This window comes from Sinocyclocheilus anshuiensis, unplaced genomic scaffold, assembly GCF_001515605.1.
Source record: "Sinocyclocheilus anshuiensis isolate Anshui unplaced genomic scaffold, SAMN03320099.WGS_v1.1 scaffold136, whole genome shotgun sequence".
Taxonomy (NCBI): domain Eukaryota; kingdom Metazoa; phylum Chordata; class Actinopteri; order Cypriniformes; family Cyprinidae; genus Sinocyclocheilus; species Sinocyclocheilus anshuiensis.
The window spans coordinates 649139-664314 of record NW_015554074.1 but is presented as its reverse complement, the minus strand read 5'-3'; the positions used below and the strand labels follow the sequence as shown (position 1 = coordinate 664314).

The following is a 15176-nucleotide window of genomic DNA, read 5'->3' as shown; positions in this document are numbered from 1 at the left end:
GGGGACGGGGGACGAATGAACTTGTTAAAATCCTTTCCCAGTGAGAAACGCACATCCATATCAGAAGGTCTTTTAGTCTGCCAATGCGTGTAACAGTGTGTACGGACGTGTCAGACCAGCGGCCACAAGAGAGAGACACACATGATCAATCCGGCAGTCTGTCCTTCAGAGAATATATGAGAGAGACATAGATAAAGAGAGCTGGGTCTGTTCCGGTCCCCTCCATTCACTGCAGTCCCATGATTCACAGTCCAGGAGGAGACAGTGGATGGTGGGTACAGTTCTCTCCTCTCCTTTGCACTGGCAGCTGCTGTCTTTCTCACAAGGAGGGAGGCGTTTAGAAAAGGGGCGAGTGAGGGGGAGAGCGTCCCCCCGGTGAGTCCGCTCTACCGCTGGGTCTCGCTGCCAGGCAGGGTGATGTTGCCCAGGTGCAGGACGGGCAGAGGATGGGCCTCTGTGTTGAACACCCAGTTCTCAAGAGGCAGCAGCTCATCGCTGGAGAAAAGTAGATAGAGATACCTACAGAAACACACACATAAGGATCATACAATTAACTTGATGTTGATAGCAAACTGGGTCACGGATCCGATTCAAACACATTTGGCAATGGGAAACTGCAGTGTTTCAATGACACCAGCAGGTGGCAGTAATGACCTGCTGTCTTTCCACTCCTATTTCCTTTGCAAATCCCACTTTGTTTAGCTAATAGTCACTGCTTTTCACAGTGCTAGTTTTATGCTGCATAGTTACCTTGACCATTATTACATTAACAGAAAATAATAACATGTACTAGCTCAATGAACTAAAACAGTTTGTGCTACTATAGCGACTCAGCTTCAGCATTGTATTGTTAAATGAAATGATATTTACTTGAGCGTTTCAGCCAGGAAGAAGCTTTGCTGGACATCATCGTAGGTGGGGTTGGAGGAGTAGACGTCTTTAACACCAGAGAATCCTCCGCTTACTCGGCAGTATTTATCTATAGCCTGCAGAAAATGTGGATAAAGTCTAGGGTCAGTAAGAGCTTTTTTTTTTTAAAGAAATGAATAATTATTCAGCAACAACGCATAAAATATATTAAGCAGCACAACTGTTTTCAGCACTGATAATAATTAGAAATGTTTCTTTAGCAGCAAATCAGCATATTAGAATGATTTCTGAATGATCATGTGACACTGAAGACTGGAGTAATGATGCTGAAAATTCAGCTTTTCCACCACAGAAATAAATTACATTTTAAAACATATTCAAAGAGAAAACTGTTATTTTAAATTGTAATATTATTTCATAATATTACTGTTTTTACTGTATATTTTTACAAAATATGCCAACCCCAAACCTTTGAACAGTGGAGTATATATAATATTACATATAATAATATTATATTTGTCCCCATGACAGCTAATACATTGTTTATTTTTTCTGAATTTTGATTTACTTTCACAACTGAATTGACTTTTTCTTGCAAATTTGTGAAAAATGGTGAAGGTGAAAGATGATAATCCCGGCACCTTAGATGAACTTTTGATGGTAAAGGTTGTTAAAAGATGCTTGAGTCATGACTATGTCTTTGATTTGAATTATGCACATATCTTACAACAGCGAGGGCCAGACTATTGTTCTTAAATTCGATTAAACCATGTAATATCTTGCAGTTTCTAATAAAGTTTCCATCCAACTGGTGAGTAACTCAGGCTAGCTCAGTTCCAGATGTACCATTTCCCGTGCTTTAGCTCAGAAAGATTGCCTATACAGTATGTGCTATATCAAGTGAAACCCCGTCCTAATCACCACTTTATGACTGCAAATCAAATCAATGCATAACTGTGTACTCGCAGTAATGACAAGCCAAAAATAGAATATATACGAAGCCGCTCTATTTTTCTGGCCCTGTTCTCCAGGAACCAATAATGCTCCATTAGTGCTGTTCCAGCCTCTGCAGGCAGGAGTGATGCAAGCCATCCGTGCCAGGAAAACATGGCATGATGTGCTCACCTACCTGGAGCAGATCTGCCTGAAACAGCTGCTACACTGAGGACTCACCTCACACGGTTATAACGCAACAGCAGCTGGCCTGATCCAGCCTCCTATTAAACCATTCAACAGAGATTCACTCAAGACTTGCAGCTTCATTTCCTCTATTTTCCATTTAGATTGCCTTTGGATCATCAAACATCTTTAAAAACACTGATTTAACCACACTGTTGAGTATAATCTTTATCAACTCTCAAAATGAATTTCCATGTTTCCCATACTACACCTTCTAATGTTATGATGCCTAAATTTACTTGTAGCATTTAAAACAACAGACTTTAGTTTTTTAGGGTTTTATTGTTTTTTATATAAACCATAGATGCCCAAACTTCAAAAATCAACTAAACCGACCATCTTACTTCACATGAGATATGGTAGAACTGGTGAGAAAATCTTAACTAATCCTGCAGATGAGAGTGGACACCAAACAAACAATACCATTTATCTACACAAAGAAGAGCGATAGGAACGCAAAGAGAAGAGACGGTGAGACCCTGAGATTCTGGAAAGAAAGAGGTGCACAGAAAGAGCTGGAGACAGAAAATGATAAAATTAGAAAAAAAGGAAAAAAGAGCTGATAGCAACGAAAGAACTTCTGTGACTGGGAACAAGTGAGCTTTATTCTGCTCTCTTTCTCTTTTTACAGAAATGGGAAGAGTGAAAATGAGGGAGGGAAGGAGAGAAAGAGCCCAGGCACCCAGCGGCTCATCAAAAGAAGCTGCAACTGCAGTGAAACAGTACTGTACCAGCAGAACAATGACACCCAATCAGAGACAAAACAATGACGCTCCATTCTCAAGAGCACTTTGAAACTGTTCTAGAAACACAAACACATTCCCTAAAAAACACAGCCCAGGTCTGGCCGGAGTAAGAGTGACATGAAAAGAAAGGGAAGGATAAATCTAAAAAATAGAGTGATAAACAGATACGGATAAAGAGGTACAGGACTACTACGAGCAGCAAAAAGATGCCACCGATAGAGCGACTGGGACTACAGATGGATATCAAAGTGATGAGATATGGGTTTAGATACTAAGAACATCCTGTGCCGTATACACCGTCTGACCTTATTCTGTCTCTGATATCTGGCTGAACTCTGATGGCTGGAGATACCAGCCCTGTGAGATGTGAGTTAAACTTCTGTTTGCGTTGCTCGTGCCCTAGCTTTGTGCTGGTGATCTTTGCAAAGGCAACAAAAAAGTTATATCATGACAACTCTCAGAGGGTTTGGCATGGTAATGTACATGTCAATGTTCATGTGTTTGGTCTTAGAATAGATCTGCTACGCTGCTGCTGCCGCCAATACATCCACAACATGCTGCTGTGAGCATGTAACAAGTACTACTGCTGCACATATAACACATATGAAATAACCCCAATATATAGCATACATGAATCACCGCGTAGCAGATCTGTACAGGTGGAGCTGGGGAAGGTGGAGGGTTAATGAAGCGTGCTGCAACTGCTACAGCAAGCACTAGCCAAGTATTTGAATGTTGAGCAGCAAGTTCACTGGCTGCTGATATAAAAAGAACCAATCAGCTGCACCATACGATGATGTCATTATGTCAGATTGAGTTAGACCTATTGGACTGCACCATCTAGAGCTTCATGACAGAATTTTGGATTTGTGTTCTCTTATTGAATGACAGTGATATTAAACATCTGGCTGACACAATAAGGTGATTATTTTTGTCATGTTATGGTTGTTAACCAATAAATGGCAGACTTTAAAAATGTAGTTTATTTTGTAAAAAAATAAATGAAAATAAAACATTGCAATCCAGTTATTATCCAGTACTTATTGAATACAGGCATTCTAATATTAGAAATGCAGAGTATGAAATATGGATGACCATTTATTTTAAAGGTTGACATGAGAAAGTCCCTAAAATAGAGATGAGACGTTTATTACAGGAAAGCGCAGTTTAAAAAAAATAGTCCTCTTAAAGAATTAAATCACTGTTATGATCTAGCGCTATTCCTTTCAATTGCCAGTAAACAAAAATTTCAGAAAGCAGTTTCCAAAATTAATATCCAATATTTAGTTGTAGGCACTCTTTTCCTAGGATATTTAATGAACTTAATATTTATACAATATTCAACATCCAGTAAAAATGTATTTTCCAGCTAAGCATCTTAATTTGAATCACTACAGTGATTTGTTACATATTACAGTAAAAAAGCCAAATTAATAAACATTTGCATTGCATACATACACACACACACACACACACGTATATACATATATATATATATATATATATATGTATATACATATATATATTTTATGTGTGTGTGTATACCGTATATCTTTATCACTGGAAAGAGATGCTGACCTGCACTGCTTCCCAACCCCACTGCCTGTATTTGGGGTCGTGGGTAAATCTCCACATGTACCAGTACGTCTCGATGACCTCAGGCCTCAGGATATAGTATTTCTCATTCTGTCTCACAGCCACTGCTTCCAGCCCACTGTCGAACTTAAAGGCCTCTGGGCCGAGCTTCAGCACTGCAAATAATAAAAGGTTTATGCGTTCAGTACTATTAGTTGAACCTTCGGCTCTCATGGTGCTATAAACGTGAAACTATCTGTCTGAGAGCCTGTTGTGGCTAAGCTGCAATCCATCAATGTCTTCCAGTCAAGTTGTGTGAAATAGAAATGCCATACTCTAAAAATAACCTGTAGTGTTACCATGGCAACAAACCATGCTACAAATTAGATTTGAAGTCCAAAGATCTCATGCATTTTTTTATACCTTTCATCTCTCTCTTGCCCCCTCACATATTCACTAACCAGTGCGATCGTAGCTTTCGTGGCAGGTGTGTGCAATCTCTGCTCCGAGCTGCAGATAGTGTCCAGCTTTATCATCTGGCGACCCATCAGCCCCCAAGGCAAACATGCCCCCAGCAAAGCAAGTCAGGTGACCCATCTTACGCTCCAAGTGGCCGTTTTTCCACTCCCCGATGAAAGTAAGGCCACCGTTGGACTTACGGATGAGGTGGCGCTCGATAGCCTGTAGGAAGAGAAAGAAAGAGAGAATGAACAGAGAGAAACTGATGCAGCACGAAACACACAAATTGCCATTGTAACCTGCAGCCCTCACCTCGATGGCATCATCGTACGTCTTGCGTGCCTCTGTGTCCGTTTTATCAGACATCAGCCAGGCCTTCAACAGGTACTCATAGAAACTATCACCCAACCCACCTACTGAGGTGTGATCTGCAGAGCAAGAGAGACACAAGGATAAGCTTAATAAATGTCTGTTGCTGATGGTAAGGACAAAAAACAACCTCTAATAGTTATTAAACTTAGAGTAAAGTGAGTTTAATACTTCAAAATGACAAAACTAGCCTAATTAGATACCTCTAAATTCCAAACTTTGTGAACATGCATTCAACTGGAGCAAAGAAAAGCCTGCTATGATTCTTTTGATTACTCTGTTCATAGCTCAGTCTTTTAATGTGCCTGAATGCTGCCATAAAAGTGTATTCAGGCTTGACACCGACCCTCATTACAATAAAAATGCACAAGTGAGCATGTTTTCGCTGGCGTTTATTCAGCGTGGACACACACCAGCACACACCTAATCACTTATAAACACAGCCATCGAGTGTGTGTTCCACTTTGACACAGCTAATGACTCTGCAGAGTGAGTGTGTGTAAAGTGTGAGTGTTTGACAGGCTGGGAGTCATTTGTGCCGGTAATGGCTCGTAATGGCAACCTACAACAGAACATGTAAACAATCTGTGTTGACTTGCTGTAGAAATTAAGAATGAAATATTGAAGATATTGAACATGGACAGAAACAGAGAATATTAAAAAAGAGGCACTAGGTTAGAGCCATGGCCTCGTGATTAGCTGATATCAATGAGGTATCAATCAGAGTTTGAGTTTATTAATCTATCTGTTTCTTTGACCGTCTGTCTTTCTATCTATCTATCTATCTATCTATCTATCTATCTATCTATCTATCTATCTATCCATTCAGCCACGTTATATATCTATATCTTTCTGTCCATAGCATCTGTATGTCTGTCCATCCTTCCAGCCAATCTATCTGTCTATATCCATGTCTGCCTATCTGTCCGTCTGTGTTATATTCTATGTAGGTTTACCTACGACGTTTGTATGTCTGTATGTCCATCCATCCATCCATCCATCAACTTGTCTTTGTATCTATATTATCTGTCTTTAATGTCTAATATCTTGTTTATCTGTATGTCTATATTAGTTCTATGTCTGTCTGTCTATCAATCTATCTAGTCTGTGTCGCTCTATCTGTCTGTTTGTCTGTCTGTAATATCCATCTTTCTGTATGTCTATATTGGTCTATCCATCTGTCTATCTATCTGTTTGTCTGTCTGTCTGTCTAATATCCATCTGTCTGTAACCATCCATCCATTGGTTTGTCAGTCTAATATCTTGTCTATCTGTATTTCTGTTTGTCTTTGTCTGTCTATCCATCCATCCATCCATCCATCTATCTGTATGTCTATGTCTGTCTGTCTGTCTATGTATCTATCTAACTATCTGTATGTTTATATCTATGTCTGTGTTTATCTGTCTGTCCATCTATCCATACATTCTCTCTCTGAGTGTCAAGATTAACAAGGAAGCTTGTTAACCCATTTGGGAAACAGACAGGACACACAATCTCCAAAGGAGAACAGGAAGTGTGAAGTGTGTGGGAGGCAGAGGAGTGTATACTGTACACTTGCTGTATATAGTATCATAGAAGAGCGAGGGAGGAGCCCATTAGCACTGTCACAGCTCATATCTGCCACGGTTAGCGATCTGTACTGCATTCAGCCTGCTGAGAGAGAGCTAGCAGGGCAAATGTTCATGAGATAAACTGCCAAAAGCCATTATGGAAGGTCTTTAGAGGAGATTGGGGGTGGAGTACAGATTCAGAGGTGATGTTTTACATGAGATAGGTGTGAACACGCAAGTGACACGGCTAAAAACTGCATATGCAAAAGCTAGTTTAAAAATCAGAGCGAGAACTAAAGAAATCAATGAGGCAGCAACGAGGCAGGAGGCTGAAGCACTTTATGAGAGATCCTTTACAGAGACACTGAGACAAAGTAAAAGATGTATTTTATGCTAATGGATGCGAGGGACTGACCTGGTAGAGGCAAGACGTAGAAGCTGAGATGAATTATTCAACAGGAGAGGGAAAAAAAAGAGAGGTAGGGGGGAAAAAAATGAATAGAAAGTGAGAGAGAGACTGAGACGTCCAATAACAGGCCACTTGTAAGTAACTCTTACTAGTCCGTCCTGCTGCAAGAGGCGGGGCATTTTGGAATATAGAGAAAAAAATTGTGTACATTTTCTGCAGAAATTATCAGTGCAAAAGCAATGCTGCAGGTAATTCCCAAAATGTTGCCACGTGGTTGCCAAGGAATTGCTTACAGTGCCAATTCAAAAGAGCCCAGGTCTCTATGATATTCTTGTCCCCAGATATGGCTCAGATGGCTCCATAAATTGAAGCTTGAGTTTTTCTGTCATTCTAGGCAAAGATTGCTTGAAAGCAATATTACACTTTTCCTCAACACGTCATAGACGTATCATTTATGCCCCAAGGACAAACAGAGCAGGATGCGTTAGGTTAAGATTTAAGTGATTCTTGGCTTTGCACGTAATACTAATAACTAAATATGGATAGAGCTAGAAAAATGTATAAGAAGAAATAGTTCAGAGAATGTGTGGATCTTGACAGTGTGAGAATCTTGACAGGTTGAAAACAACAGAGAGGAAAACAAGCTGCTCAGAGACAGCGAAAGGAATGGAGAAAAAAGGTACAGAGAAAGAGGCGAATGTGTGCGAGCAGCACAGAAAGAAAGGTGGTAGAATCATAATAAATATAATAAAATAAACATTATCAGTGATTAAGATGATGAATAATACATAGATGGTGCAGGCTGATGTGCAGTGAGACAGACAAAGGAATAAAGAAAAGTTGTGGCAGTGGAAAGATTGATTGAAGCAGAGACGTTTCAGACTCATAAACCCTCAAAAATCCCAGTCAGACTCCCATAAACCGTCTGGGCCTTTATTTCACAACCTCTTCTGGCACGGCTGCCAGTCATCGAACGTCTGGATTTTCACTTCTGCCAATCAAAAACAACTCCCTAACGGCCTCCCGCTGAAAAGTAAATGCACTCAAAGTCTTTGAATAAAAAACAACAGGGTGGATTTGAGTAACAATCAAAGATCCAGGCAGGAAATCTCTACAGAGAGGCTTGGCCGACAGCAAGCGGACAGGTCATGGATAGAGAATGACGGGCTGAGGAGGAGATGTGGATCTAAAATCTAAAGGCCCCTGGAGGTGATGCAGTAGAGACGTGGAGAGAGAACTTTAAAGGGGTAGTTCACACAAAAATAAATGTTCTGTCATCATTTAATCCCCCATCCGACTTGCATGGAACACCCATAGGAGATGTTTAGCACAATGTCCAAGCTGCTTGTGATACACAATCCCCATTCACATAAACTCTATCGAAAAACTTATTTTGCGTTCCACACAGGACAGAAAGTCATTTGAAATTAAATGAGGGAGAATAAATAATGAGAGAACATTATTTTTGGGACCTGTCCCTTTAAGGGTCCACAGGGCAGATGCAGTGCGAGAGAGGGAATAATACTCTGCTGTAATGGCCTGTCACTCACGCCGAGTTTTCATTTAGAAAATAGATCTCTAGTGCACCTTAATTACATTTTACCCCTTTGGACACACACATACACCATCAGACTTTACTGGAATTTAGTCTTTGTGTGCATGTGTGTGTGTGTGTGTGCGCGTTTGCTTGCAGTGGGTTGATCAGGTTTAGCCTTTAGATGCAGGGCACTAATTAAACCCTCATCTCTCTCAGTAATTAAGAGTTGGTTAAAACACAGTGGAGTGTTTTCACTACAGATAATTACTAATTATACATAAAGAAAGAAACTTCCTCACATCCCATCTTTATTAAAGCTCGTTGATCAGGGAGATGAGGTTAAGCTGCCATTGTCGTCGTTCACATTTACAGAATAATAAATCCTGGTAGAGGGATTATGAAAATCATCCGTGTCTATAAACAGGCTTCACAGAGTGGTATTTTGGATCCTCCATTTGATCTGAATCTCTTATGATTATTGCAGCAATACGAATAACAAAACAGGGCTCAGAAATGAGAAAGGCCTGCTGGGCCGAGTGAGTGAGTCTCAGATTAGCACGTTGTAACTATGTTACATTTGTTAATGATATACAATATCTTTCAAGTTTGTGGTCAGTTTTCCCCTCAAATAAATGCTGTTCTTTCAAACTTTCTATTCATCGAAAAATCCTGAAAAAGTGCATCATGGTTTCCACAAAAAACTTAAGCAGCACAACTGTTTTCAACATTTATGATAGCAAATGTTTCTTGAGAACCAAAATGATTTTTCTATTTTAAATAGCTGTAATGGATTTACAGAAATTACTGCTAAATTATAAATTCAATATAATTTATTTAATAAATTATAAACTATTTATTAAAATAATGTTTAACACTTAACGCAAAATGTTGCCAGACAGTAAATAAAATATAATAAAAAAATGTATAATATAATAAATTTAAATTTGGCATAGTAAGTAAAAATTGAACCTGACTAAAACAACAGAAAAATATATATTGGATATACTTTAAGTCTATTATATCAGCAATCTTGACCTTCACTTGCATGCTCATGACTCAAAGGCTTTTCCAAACAATACGTAGCAAAACTGTCTACATTTGTTGTTTCGAGCCAAACCTAAGGCAGCATTTCATGTATCATTCATGGATAAAGTAGTCCCAGAAAAAAAAACATTTATGGAAACAAAATTCATCTAAGATAGTGGACAGAGTCCAGAGAAAAATCTATTTTATTCAGTGCTATGAAACACTAATTGCAAATTCTTCCACCTACTTATAAAGCATAATTTTACCCAACTGTTGTGTGTGCAGTCTTTTTTTTTTTTATCTACCACAGCATCAAGATCATGTTGTGGGTGTCTATAACCCTCTTTATTTCATACAGTGTGAGAATTCACAAAATGCCTTTTGTGGTGAAGTGGAAAGTGAGAGTTGCTTGTGCAGCACAGAGGATGTTAGTGGGAGGCACTCACGCTGGCCCCAGCGTCCTGTGCGTGGGTTCAGGTAGTTGGGGTAAAGTCCGTTGGGTCTGTCCATCTTAGCCAGCAGCTTCCGTATGTGCATCACCTAAACCAGAACACAAACAGAGTTCACAACAGGACACAGACACAAGGGCCAACACAGTTACACAACACTCATACACCCAAGCGTACCTTCTGATAGTAAGCAGGGTTTCCAGTCAGATATGTCAGGTGCACAAACTCCATGTGCAGCGTCCCGAACTCAGCCAGAATACTGCTTCCAGCTGATGCCCAGCCCCAGTTACGCCCCACTCCACTGAAACAGACCGAAGGAAACACCCATGAGATTTACGTATAGTATGTTCCTTACTAGCCTAAAGCAAACATCCACCTTCATACGTTTGCAGCGTGTAGACAATGAAGAATTACTGCGAGCTCATTTAAGTCAAACAGCTTCATTCCCGGTCCAAACGGATTCACTGCCACCCATCATTCCTTCCGTCAAGCCCAATATCCTGTGCTCTACTTGTACTTCTCATTTCCATGCAGAATGTATCCACAGTGTGTGTGTAGACTGCGAAAGGCTGCTCTACATGAATGGGGATTAATAAAACACAGCATCGTTCTTTCCCTCAGGATTAAAGACACCCAAAATGCGGTGGTCTCGTCTGTTCCCGAGCAATTTCTTCTAAACACCCAATTAATTCACAAAGCCGTGTCAGGCTGGATTTGACCCTCCTCCCTCCTCAAACACAAAAAACCCTTAATGCACATTCACAATGCGCTCTGCAGATTAATTGTGCAATTTTAATTTCATTCTAATGAAATTATGTGGAAAGTCGAGTTAAACAGGAAGAAAGCCACAGGGATTTTCGTAGACGCACAAGGTCTAACAGCCTTCCATTATGTGGCAGCCCCCATCAGGACAATGAGGGGAGGACAGACAGCATGGGAAAAAAGAGGCAAAGAGAAAAAAAAAATGAAAGGACGAAGGCGTGAAAGGGAAGGTGTGTATGTAACATACCTCTTCAAATTGACCATGGCCCAAGGGATGCCTGTTGGGGTGTTGAAGGCAGGAAGCAGCTTTTCTGCCAGCTGGACAGCCTTCACCTTAAAAACCTAAGAGACAGAGACATACAGAGGAGAGAAGTACATTATGAACCACAAGGGAGACAAACAAAGCACACAGGTGGACAAAAAGAATCAAGTCAGCTCTAGGGAATTTAAAAAAAAAAAAAAACTGTGGGTGAATCACACAAAAACGTGTCAGGGGCGTTTTTTATTATTTTGATTCAGTGTGAAAAAACAATTATACTTACATAATTACAACAATTACATAATGAAAATGTAGCCTATTCAGGACCATTAAGATTTATTTTTCTTCAAAAATCTTTTGGCATAGCATGTTCAGACTTGGTGCAATTCCAGTTATTATTCTCTAAAGTGAGTATCATTCCTGTAAAAATTTCTGCATAATGAAAGTTTAATAATATTCAGTAGACAAATACTACAATGATACTTATATACCATAAATATGAACAAATATAAATAATTAAATAATATACATGTAATTTACAAATAAAATAATGTGCATTACTGTTCATAAATTAATGGTAAGACTTTTAAGAAAAAGCTTTAAATTGTAATTGTATAATATGAAAAATGTTTCAAATAAATGCTTTTATGGTTTCCACAAAAATATTATGAAACAGAAATGCTTTCAGCATTGGTCAGAAATGTTTCCTGAGCACCAAATCAGCACATTATGATGATTTCTGAAGGATCATGTGACACTGAAGACTGGAGTAATTGCTGCTGAAAATTCAGCTTTGCAATCAAAGGAATAAATTACATTTTAAAATATACTGAAATATAAACATTTCGAATTGCAATGCTATTTCACAGTATCATTGTTTTACTGTATTTATAATTACATAAATGGAGAGTAAGAGTGAGAATAAGAGACTAAGAGAATAAGAGATTTCTTCAAAAACAGTATTAAAAAAAAAAGCCTTACCAACCTAAAACTTTACAGTAATGTATATTTTTTGTATTAATGTATATTTAATGTATATATTCTTTACAATAGTGATACTTTCTCAACGGGGTGATTCAATGAGAATTTAAATCACCCCAATGACATATTGTAAGGGCAAATTTGAAGATTTTCAATTATACATTTCAAATAAAAAAGTAAATACATAAATAAAAAACCTAATGTCATAAAGTTATAAAACAGGCTTCATTTTCTTTTCTCATTTTTTTTTTTTTTTTTTTTTTGAGGTGAAATATGACCCAGACTTGGTCTTGCTGATGGGTTTTGTGAGATTCACCCCTGTAGCACAACTAACGCTACAGACTCTTGACTGAAGGGATCAAATCTGTCCACAAACTCAGCAGAGGGGAACTCACACACACACACACATACACACACAGAGAGAGAGAACACACATTTGAGACCGAATAAATACCCAAAGAACGACACACCTGAATTTGTTTACTCACTACTGTCAGAAGAGAGATGATGCACTGGGGCCTCGTCATAAAGTTCAAATGTTGAACTGAGACAACCTTTGCCAACAGCTGCAGATTAACAACAACTACTGCTGCAGATAGACACATTCAAAGCAAAGACGAGCCTACCCTTAACAATATGATCGAACAACAAGTAAGTGATGACAGAATTATTTTGTTTTTTTCAAACCACCCAGATTGCTTTAGGTGGTTTGTCCCTCCAATAATAATATAAGCTGCTTTGGATAAAAGCATCTCTTGAATACTCAAGTCCAATCAGACACTTTATGAACACATCAGCATAGACACAGAAAGAATGACTTCACCTTTCCAACAGTGTAGTATTAGTCGTTGTCGATGTCAAATGTGCAGCAATCAATATTTTATTTTTCCCTCAACAGTAACTGTGTCATCATAATTTCGGTGAGACTGTCTGACTACAACTTTGCCATCCCACCAAGTGATTTCGAGCAAAAATGGCTTGAAAATATCTTGTGCTGATGACTCACAGCCAGACTCCTCTAAGCAGGGTAAGATCTGCTGCTCATGTCAGAGCGGGAGCTGTGCGGTTGATCGTGTTTTTAGGACCGAAGATAGAATGAAGCCATAGCAGAAAAAAGGCCTCTGGTTCTTAGACAAACAGCATAGCACAGCTGCCCGAGCCACTGCTGAGGCTTTTATTTCTAGCCCGTCTTATGGATGTTTACACAGAGTCTATTAAAATGCACAGCAATTCACTAGAATAGATGTGTGAGGAGCTTTTGAGATATTTCTGACACACACACACGCACAGAAATACCACAATGCTGTATTTACAAAAGGTCCAGTAAAAAGAAAATATATTAAGTAAAATATTTTTGGCAAAAAAAATACAAGGCTGGGTGGGGACAAAAAACAAAGCAGATATTATTTGCACCCAAATAGAGCACCAAGAAGCACCAAGGCTACAATTTATTTTAGCTGTAATGTATTTATTAAAATGCATTATAAACAGTAATATTATGATATGTTATTACAATTTAAAATATTTTCCTTATTTGCATGTATTTTCAATGTAATTTATTCCTGTGATGGCAAAGCAGAATTTTCAGCAGTATCATCACATGAATCATTGTTATTATTCAGAAACATTTATCATTATCAATACTGAAAACAGTTGTGCTGCTTAATATTTTTGAGGAAATCATGCTACATTTTCTCAGTACCCTTTTATGAATAGGAAGTTCAAAAGAACAGCATTTATTTGAATTAGAAATCTTTTGTAATATTAAACATGTCTTTACTGTTTAATCAATTTATTGTTTTCTTGCTGAACAAAAGTATTAATTTCTTTTAAATAAAAAACAATGTGCATACATAGGCCTACGTATGTCGTACGTATATGTCTAGAAAGAGAATGAAAAGTAGGAGTTGGATAAGAAAAAACAAATGTTTTAAGTTAGATTTAATTTGGGTTGTCTATGCAAAAATACCATTGCATTTTCGTCACATTTTTTTTTTTTTAAATAGTCATCGCGTTCTAGCAGACTATTGTTATGCAAATAGCCATGCTGTGCATCCAGTTCTATTTAAACCAGGTGTAAATGGTCACTCAAAATTGTAGGAGAACAGAACAAGAAAAGGGCGAAAGAGTACAGAAATGGTGCGAAAAATGAAAGAAGACAGAGAAGGAAGCCTAATTTAGGCTGAACGAGTGCTTCCCTCAGGATTACTAGTTGGAGCGGTGTGTGTTTGTGAGTGAGTGTGTGTGTAATTCCCAGAATGCAGATTTCGACGCTGAAGCCTAATCTGGTTGATGCGGATCATAAGCGCCAGAGATGATCCTGTTATTACACATATGAGGATATGACCACGGACATTCCCCACGATACAGCTTCTGCTCTCTGTTCATAAACACACACACACACACACACACACACTACAGCACCCTCAGCCTGAGATGTTCCTTAAACGTCTAATGGAAGCATAAAAAGAGATTATGGAGAACACACTGGAGATGGAGGAATAAGTGTTTGCACAGAGGGTTCCACAGGGGTTCAGGGTTAAAGCTGGATTTCTGCCCTCTCTCTTGCTCTGGGTCTCAGTATGTTTGTGCATCTGCAGCCTTTTATGACAAACCTTCTGCCTGGTGTTTTTATTCTATTCGTCGTCATGGCAGCACAATCGGGAGCTGCCAATCAAGGCCGACACAAACAATCAGATCACAGCATCAGAGACGTTGGCTAATGAAGAAATTAGGCTGTCGTCTGTGAGAATGTTTATGCGCATTTAGTACAATGCTTCTCATCTCCTCAAAGCAAATAGGGACAGTCAGTGCATTTTTACATTTACATTTCAAACACATTTTCGGCCTTTATTTAAAATGATTCCTCCAGGTTTATAAATAAACTGCACAGCTTCAGAAGAGACAATGTAAGAGACGCACAGCTTAGAGTCGACATGGAAAACACTCAAAATGCACAACTTGTAAAGAAAAAAAAAAAAAAAAAAAATAAAAGAAATTTTTT

The 15176-nt window shown here is 38.7% G+C and overlaps 1 protein-coding gene across 1 annotated transcript in view; it reads right to left on the bottom strand.

Annotated features, from left to right (window-relative positions):
- Nucleotides 1-6: 6 nt before the first annotated feature.
- Nucleotides 7-15176, bottom strand: part of LOC107668846 (mannosyl-oligosaccharide 1,2-alpha-mannosidase IB-like) — a 125421-nt gene continuing 110251 nt past the window's right edge. The window contains exons 7-14 of the mRNA XM_016460860.1: nt 11180-11274; nt 10348-10471; nt 10168-10261; nt 5142-5257; nt 4832-5051; nt 4374-4546; nt 871-986; nt 7-519 (exon numbers count right to left, since the gene is read on the bottom strand). Of these exons, the coding sequence (XP_016316346.1) occupies nt 387-519; nt 871-986; nt 4374-4546; nt 4832-5051; nt 5142-5257; nt 10168-10261; nt 10348-10471; nt 11180-11274 (1071 nt within the window). The 3' untranslated portion in view covers nt 7-386. The remainder of the gene's footprint in view (nt 520-870; nt 987-4373; nt 4547-4831; nt 5052-5141; nt 5258-10167; nt 10262-10347; nt 10472-11179; nt 11275-15176) is intronic.